This window comes from Phaseolus vulgaris, chromosome 9, assembly GCF_051622355.1.
Source record: "Phaseolus vulgaris cultivar YP4 chromosome 9, ASM5162235v1, whole genome shotgun sequence".
NCBI classification, from domain to species: domain Eukaryota; kingdom Viridiplantae; phylum Streptophyta; class Magnoliopsida; order Fabales; family Fabaceae; genus Phaseolus; species Phaseolus vulgaris.
Genome location: NC_143506.1, coordinates 38,652,809 through 38,661,914, shown reverse-complemented (window position 1 = coordinate 38,661,914; position 9,106 = coordinate 38,652,809). Strand labels below are relative to the sequence as shown.

Genomic DNA, 9,106 nt, shown 5'->3' with positions numbered 1-9,106 from the left:
GAAGGATTTGGGGGAAGCCAAGAAGATTCTCGACATGGAGATAAACAGGGACAGGAGGGGAAAACTTTGGCTGTCACATAAGAAGTATTTGTAGACGGTACTACAACGTTTTGGTATACACGAAGATACAAAACCTGTAAGTACCCCACTTGCTCCTCATTTGAAATTGAGTAGCCGTTTATCTCCGACGACTGATGAAGAACGAGAATACATGGCGAAAGTCCCATATGCAGATGCAGTTGAAAGCTTGATGTATGCAATGGTGTGTACGAGACCAAATATTTCATAGGTTGTGAGTGTTGTTAGCAGGTACATGCATGATCCGGGCAAGGGTCATTGGCAAGCTGTGAGATGGATTCTACGGTACCTCCAAAATACCTTAGATGTTGGATTGACATTTGAGCAAGATGAATCACTTGGTCAATGCATAGTTGGATATTATGATTCTGATTATGCAGGTGATTTGGATAAGCGATGGTCTACAACTGCTATTTGTTCACTTTAGCAAAAGCGCCAGTTAGTTGGAAGTCTACCTTGCAGTCTACGGTGGCTTTGTCTACGACCGAGGTAGAGTATATGGTGATTACAGAGGCAGTGAAGGAAGCAATTTGGCTTCATGGGTTGCTTAAAGACTTGAGAGTTGGTCAGAAACAACTTGAGTTATATTCTGACAGTCAGAGTGCTATTCATTTAGCAAAGAATCAAGTCTTTCATGCACGGACGAAGCACATTGATATTCGTTATCACTTTGTGCGTGAGATTCTCGAAGAAGAGGAGATTGTTCTCCAAAAGATTCGCACTATGGAGAATCCTGCAGATATGCTCACCAAGGTGGTTACAAGGGCCAAGTTTGAACATTGTTTAGACTTGGTTAATATCTTGCACATTTGAAGTTGGCGCCTGGAGGAGCAAATTTGAAGCACTGCAAAGTTTGTTTTTGTTATGTTTTGAGAAGATTTGTATTAGGTGGGACTTGAAATTAAGCCAAGGTAGAGATTTGTTGATTTTGGCTTAATCCCAAGTCCCACATCGGTGAGTTCATTGTTTGGGAAGGAGGTTTGAGGGTTATAAATTAACATCTCCTTCTTCACTGTTAAATATCCCAATTTGTAATATCTTCTCCCATAGTAATAAAAGCGGACTGTTTCAGCTGTGCTCGGAGATTAGGCTAAATTGGCCGAACTCCGTTAACAATTTTCTGGTGTGTTTTTTCCTCTTTATCTCTTTTATTATTCCATTTTATTTATTCAATATTATTTGTCGGGTAACTCTGTTAGTGTTCTTTTTTAGTGGGGAAATTACCCGTTTTTCCCAACAATAAGAAGGTATAAATTTCAATGAAACCTTTGCATTGATTGTTAGATTGAAAGATATTAGAATCTTACTCGTCTATATTGCTCATAAAAATATTAAACTATATTAAATGAATGTTATAACTGTCTTCCTATATGGGTTTATTTAGGAAGAAAGTTTGGTTAAACATATATAATATAAACCATGTTTTTAAACTCAAAAAGTCTTTCACCATCACATCCACACTTATCACCACACTCTCTAACCCCACCTTTTGTATATGATTCTTAACCATCTACTGCACCATCTCTATCATCATTTGTTATTTAAGACTTCTTTTAGATAATAGACTGCTCAAGCTTCAAGGATAGTGACTAAAGTGCCTAGATACAAACCTTAGAGTAGACTCATATCATAAAGGCCCTTTGCATACATTCTCAATAAGATTGAGATAGCATATTTCATAAAGCAAATATGTTATGTCAGTTTGTGGCAATAATGTTTAAATGGGGTTGATCTCTTATTTGTTAACGTTGTTGCAATTGGACTGAAAGAACATCCTTTATGATGTTATTATAGGTTGAACCCCTTCCTTTGAGTATATCAGAGGAAGAAAATACCACCTTAGATCACTCCAACATCTTTTTGCATCCAAGAATGAGAGAGAGGTATTCCTTACAACCCATGCTGTTTGGGAATCCTGCACAAAAGGTGAGTAGATACCCTTCCTCACTCCTCTCAGCCTCCAATATATTATAGTGGCTCATCGTTTGAATATTGTAGTACCTTGGAAATGTACCAACTCTACAACTTTAGGTTATATGACCTTCTAAAACAAGGATAATCCCTCTAAACCTTGGGTTGAGTGATGAGTTTGAGTTGTGGCGATCAAATGAATACATTTTCAATTTACATGATGATAATATTGTTAGAATGGATGACTTTAAACTAGAGGGGGGTGAATTGTTTAAAGAGGATTTTCACAAACTTTTAAGTCAAGAATGAATTTATCTCAAGAAACAATTGATAAGGAATCCAGTTTGCCAAAACAGCAAGCAAAAACAGCAGTACCAGAAAAACAATCGGTTGTTTCGCAGAAACAATCGGTTGTTTATACCAGCAAACAAATATCAAAACTGAATTTAAAGAGATTAAGGATAGAGAGATTGCACACAGATGTTTATACTGGTTCACTCTAAACCCAGAGCTACATCCAGTCTTCTCAGAAACCACTGAGGAAATCCACTAAGCAACCACACCTTGATCACTTACACCACAACCAAGAAAGTGACCTTGATCCCCTCAAGACACACACTTCTCTTGGCCAACACACCAACACTAAGATTGTTGATCTTGATCTCCTCAAGAACACACAACAAATCTCAGCAAAACACACAAACGAAACTTGTTCAACAGAGTACAAGGATTACACTTGTTACAGAAGATAATCTGAAATCAATACAAGCCAAAATCCTATTCCACACACTTTGATCAATCACAAACTCTAAGCAATCTCAACTCTTTGAAAAACTCAAAATCTCTATTCAAAAACTTATTTCTCAAATCTGTTTTTCTGAATATATTCAAAGATGTTGTTTGTTATCAAATCTTAACAAACTCTTAATTGCATTTAAGGATTGGTCAAAACATTTAAAGACTGGAGCGTAAGCAGTTAAAAACATTTAAAACTCAGTCAAAGATAAAACAATTTTTCTGTTATGGTGCCAAAGCAAACAATCGGTTGTTTCCTCGAATCAATCAGTTGTTTTGGTTTTAACAGCTCAACCATTTGAAAAACAGTTTTCAATCTTTTCTAAAAACATCTATGTATAAACAATCGGTTGTTTCGACAAAACAATCGGTTGTTTTTAACTTAGTTTGAAAAACACTTTTCTTTTTAAAAGATTGAGAATGCCTATGCTTTGGATTCAATCAAGAGGTGGATTACAATACTTAAACTACCCCATAACCTATCTAGGATAGCACAACAACATCAAGCACAGTCAAGGCTTCAACATCCTTCAAAGGGTTTGGATTCTTCAAAGCTTGAACACCACTTGGTTCAACAAATATTGTTACGTGAAGAATACTAGCTCCACTAAAACTCTTGATTAACTAATGGGGAACATAGAATCATATGACATATCTTGTTACACAATTCGAAACATCACGCTTAATGATTTTTTTATTACAAGTGGGCATGCATGTTACTCGTCTGCTTCTTCCTTGCTACAAGGGGCGATGACTCCTTAACAACCTTCATACGAGCTTGGCCCTCCAGACTCTTTAAATCACCAATTCAAGCCATATAGGAGAAGTCAAAATATGTGAGGACCATTGATGACTTAAAGATGATAAGGAGAATGCCATTTTCACATGCCTTTTGTAGTGGCTTGGAACTTAAAGAAAAGCTCTCACACAAAACCTACCATGTACTAGTGGGTAAATGATCTATTGTACACATGTGTTAAGGCATACACAAGCTTAGTTAAGATAAAGATGCAAGTTTTTATATAAAGTCATGCCTAGGTCACCCAAGTATTGGTCATAATAAACAACATGATTTTGGTATGTCTAATAATGCTACCTAGTGTGAAACATATATACACATTGAATAACACTTCAAAAAATTATTTCCTACTTGATAATCATGTTTATATAATGTTTAGATGCAAATACACTTATTATGATAAGACGAAAGTCAGATATTAAATACAAAACACAAATTTAGATGAACTCACAATAGACAAAGATGCATTAATTCAATCGAAATTCTTTATATTGTTCATATTTTATTCTTTTCGATATCTTATTCTATTCACATTCTTGACCATTTAATCACTCATAAAACTCTAAGCATGATGTTTTAATCATCTTAAAAAAAATAAAAATAAAGGAAACTTCATCTTCACAATAGTTTTCAAAATTTTATTAAACCTTAATTAAATTTACCTATCTCTTATTTTACATACCTATTGATTGCACTATTTTTCTTTTGGATCCATCATAGACTTGATATCTAGGAAAACACTTTATTCCTAAGTGCATCCTTCTCTTTGGATTATTGCCCCAATAGGTACGAAGTGACAAGGTTTCCTAAGTATGCTTCAATGGCACCAAGCTTCTCTAATCACAACTAAATCCTTTGCCATAGAAAAAAGAAGAAGCAATAACACCACTAAGTGTTTGCCAATTCTAAAATCACTATAAGAGAACTTGTTACATATAATTAAGTTTAATAATTTTCTTATAAATAAAAACAGTATTTTAATGTAAATCTCATTAATAAATATAATTGTTTTAAAATTTAAAAAAACTACTCATATTAAAATGATTTTGTCAATTTTATTGAATCACATTTGCAGTGAGATTCATATTAAAATAATATTTTTTTAACAAATATTTATTAAAGATATTATAAATGTAACATTATATTTTAAATGTTAATCAGCGATACAAAAGGAAAAATAAAAAAAATTATCAGTAGAGTCAATTTTGAATTTGCATTTAATATAAATTAAAATACTCGTTATTCTTTATTTATTATTATTAATTAATTTGAAAAAAAAGAGATTACAGTAGTTAATAAGAATGTTTTTGTATGAAAAAAAGTTGGAATGTTTTTTTTGGGTAACAATGAATGATTATTGGTGTGTGGGGTTGAGGTGTTTTCAAAAGCAAGATAGATTGACATGGGTGGATATTGTAGTGAGAGACTTTCCATAAACATATACTCTTTTAACAAATAATTTACTAAGTACTTTTCATTTAATGCTAAACCAACTTAACCATTTTCAACTACCACCTAAATTAAGTTTTCAACCATTTTCATCCACTATTAGAGTTTATACCGATGAAATTTAAATTAAATTTTTTTAAAAATGAGTTCAATCGCTTGCCTTTTAAATGGCGTGTGTGTTTTATCGGACACTAACATTTATGAGACATTAACACTTTGGTTGTCTTATCAGACACTAACATTCGTGAGACATTAACACCTGTGTGAATTTGTATGTCTTATCGGACACTAACATTTGTGAGATTAACACCTGTGTGAATTCGTATGTCTTATCGGACACTAACATTCGTGAGACATTATTACATGTGTGAATTCGTATGTCTTATCGGACACTAACATTTGTGAGACATTAACACCTGTGAATTCGTATGAGAATTATTATTGAAGTGTTTAAAAAAATATTTATTAGATTTCTGATAATTTATTTTAAAAAGAAAAATAATTAATGAAAAATATTTTAATGTTAAAAAATAGAAAATGAAATGGTGTATATAAGAGGGAATAAATGAAAAAGTAATAATAATGGAAGGAAAACATTAAGAATCCACATCATGATTGCATCACCTCTCACTGCACATCTGATCATTCACAGCTTGCAAATGCAATTGAGAGAGTGAGAAACTCACTTCACTCTCTCATCTCAACTCAAGTGATGAACAGAAGAGAAGAAGAGAAACCAGCAATGCCTTCTCCATCATCTCATTATGGATTTTCGATTACCCAAAATGCCCTTTCACTCTTTTTCTTATTTTACCTCCTAACGGTCCCACCTCCCTCCACCGCTCTCAACTTCACCGCGCTCCTCTCCACCGTGCCGGACCTCTCCCAATTCACCGCGCTCCTCGCCTCCGCAACGCCTCTTCTCGCGGATCTCTCCGACCGCTCCTCCCTCTCCATCCTCGCCGTCCCCAACGCCTATCTCGCCGCCGACGACCACCTCGCCCGCCACCACCTCTCCCCCGCCGCCCTCGCTGATGTCCTCCGCTACCACGTCCTCCTCCAGTTCCTCTCATGGTCAGACCTCCGCGCCCTCCCCCCCGCCGGGAAACTCGTCACCACGCTCCTCCAAACAACCGGACGCGCCACCGACAACTTCGGCTCCGTGAACCTCACGCGCGACCCCCAATCCGGCCTCGTCTCGATCCGCTCCCCCGCCCCCTACTCCCCCTCGAACGTCACCGTTTTGTCCCTCGTCAAAACCCTACCCTACAACGTCACCATTTTCGCCGTCAATTCCCTCCTCATCCCCTACGGCCTTGACCTCATGGCATCCGAAACCCGCCCCAACATCGTCCTCAACATCACCAAAGCCCTAATCGACGGCCACAACTTCAACGTCGCCGCCTCCATGCTTGCGGCCTCCGGCGTAGTTCAGGTAGTGTTGGTGATACAGATACTGAGTTTGAGTTTGAGTTTGAGTTTGAATTTGAATTTGAATTTGTTTTTTGTTACGATGGTGTTGATGTGAAAATCTCTATCTGTATACATCATTTGCACTTGGCATTTAACTAACTGATGAATTTCCAATTTTAGGAATTTGAGGCTGATGAGGGTGGTGCTGGAATCACTCTTTTCGTACCTGTGGATGATGCCTTTGCCGATCTTCCACCCTCTGTTGCCCTTCAGTCTCTGCCTGCAGATAAAAAAGGGGTGGTTCTTAAATTCCATGTTCTTCATTCCTATTACCCTCTTGGCTCGCTTGAATCAGTTGTTAACCCCTTCCAACCCACCCTCGCTACTGAGGCCATGGGTGCTGGTAGCTTCACACTCAACATTTCGCGTGTGAATGGCTCTGTTGCCATCAACACCGGCATTGTGCAGGCCTCAGTTACGCAGACCGTCTTTGATCAGAACCCTGTTGCCATTTTTGGGGTTTCCAAGGTTCTCTTGCCGAGGGAGATTTTTGGCAGGAATCCAATTGTCACTGCCAAGCCTCTTGAAGGTGCTCCTCCGCCGGATGATGATGCGTTGTCACCAGAGAATTCGCCGGGATTTGGTGGACAGCCCTCGCACCTATCGTCACCGCCGGGGTTTCGCGAAGATGTGCGGTCTCATGGTGGTGGTGGTGGTTCCTTGTCCTTTGTTGTTTTTCTTTGCTGTATAGGATTGTATCTTGTGGTATAGAATTATTGATTATTATTTTTTTTGTGGGGTTTTGTTTTAATTTTCTCCACCTTCTTCTGTACACGGTTAATTGCATTATTAGGTTGCAAATGCAGCCTTTTTTCATTTCTTTTTCTTGCTTTTTTGTGATCTTCATTTTTACGATTTATTATTGTGCCACTGATCTAATAATTAGTGTAATTAATTTAGGAGGTCAATGTTGTTTTTCTGCTTTTATCGTTTCCTCCCTTGTATTTTTTATATACACAATACAGTCCAATTTCATTATTTGTAAGTGGTAGTTGAATAAGCCTTATCATCTTGTTTTAGTCATAATCCTCAGAATTTGGTTGACTGCGGCTTTCTCTATTGTCATCAAAACCCTTTTATATGCGAGTGATCTTATGCTGATAGGGTGTGCCTTGCAGAGTACCTAGTTTCATTTGGTACAGGAGTTTGTGCTGCTTGCTTATTACTGTTATCTTACGCCTAGATGACCGTCAGGTAGTTCCTTCTTTTTAAACTACAATTGAGGATTACATATTAAGTAGCATTAACCTGCAATCTAGGTGCAAATAATACAAAATAACATCATACAGTGGAAGTTAAGTCATATTATTTGTAAGAAGAAATAGTAAATTTGATGTCAACAATTTTCTAATTGTTGGATATTACCCGCTGAATGTATTGCATTTGTTTGTAGCTTTTCAGAGTTTATGGAATTTCTCGCAGTAGCTTTGTGTTATAGTATGAGCTGTGATTAACATTTGCTAGCTCCCTGTTTACACTATACATGAATGGCTTTTCTTGTTTTTACAACTTAATGGTTAATCGTAATCTGTTTTAAAATACTTAATTGCAATGACCTAGTTTCAAGTAGATTGCTCAATTTGTGTATTGGACGATTGAATATAATTGACGTGTTATGGCACTCGAAACTGATCAAATTTGTATTAGTCTGCTAGTTTTATCTGTTGTCATTGAACGCATTACCTGTTCTTCTTGATCAGTGATTCAATATTCTGATTAAATTAATTTATGGTTTTCATTGTTTGCTATCTTGCAAGTACTGTAAAACTGGAGACTAATAAACTGGTGAGTTAAGACTATAGAATATGAAGTTTAGAGAGTTGGCTGCAAGCTTGTTGCTAGTTAAGATCTGAGATTGCTAGATTCATGCAATGCAAGCACAATTTGAAGATTCTTAACATGCATGAAGTTACCCTTGTATTTATTTGGATATTGAGAACACGTGTAGATGATATAATGCTGGTGGTGTAAGTTTGGTTTTGAAAGGATCTAAAATGCATTTTGATTTAGCCTTTTGAGGTAGAGATTAATCTAGTAGGGGTTTGTTTTGCCTTCTATGAAGCTTTTTATTTTATGTTTTTACTTTTGTCATGAAACTTGAATTTAGTTGTCTTATCTGCTGATGCTGAAGCTGAAACCACCATCATTTTATTTTGTATCTGGGTTAATTTCCTCCTAGTTCAAAATTTGAGGGGAGAAATAGAAGAAAAGATGAAATAATTAAAATGAAGGATTTTCAATTGAGCATCCCTATCAATGGAGGATTTGATGTGCAAAACCCAGAAGGCCAAATGTCCTACCACGCACGTCTTAGGCAGTTGGGATCACCATATGCCCAAGGTTTCTGTGGGCTATAACCAGCATCGAATAGGCTATTTATTTGTATGTGGGTTGTCTTACACCTAGTAAAAAAAGCAGGAGAGAAATAGAAGACCCAAATGTGAAATATTTTTTATTACACTTTTCTATAATTAGAAGATTTGATGCCATTGGTGCAAAACTCAATTTAGCTAACCTCACCAAGTGGAATTCCCCAGCCCCTTCTCATCAATGGACTCCTGACGTATATGAAGGAGTGTGGTTGGTTCGATAAATTTCTAT

At 36.6% G+C, this 9,106-nt stretch overlaps 1 protein-coding gene across 1 annotated transcript; it reads left to right on the top strand.

Annotated features, from left to right (window-relative positions):
* The first annotated feature begins 5,617 nt into the window (after positions 1-5,617).
* SOS5 (Fasciclin-like arabinogalactan family protein) lies at positions 5,618-7,321 on the top strand. The gene is made up of 2 exons (XM_068625961.2): positions 5,618-6,467; positions 6,626-7,321. Exons 1-2 carry the CDS (start codon positions 5,745-5,747, stop codon positions 7,214-7,216), a joined length of 1,314 nt encoding a protein of 437 aa, XP_068482062.2. The 5' UTR covers positions 5,618-5,744; the 3' UTR covers positions 7,217-7,321.
* Positions 7,322-9,106: the final 1,785 nt, after the last annotated feature.

Bases quoted from the DNA above. Each gene is read 5' to 3' on its own strand.
- SOS5 (XM_068625961.2), top strand. From the start codon at position 5,745: ATGAACAGAAGAGAAGAAGAGAAACCAGCAATGCCTTCTCCATCATCT. The intron at 6,468-6,625 runs GTAGTGTTGGTG...TTCCAATTTTAG, and splicing joins CGGCCTCCGGCGTAGTTCAG to GAATTTGAGGCTGATGAGGG.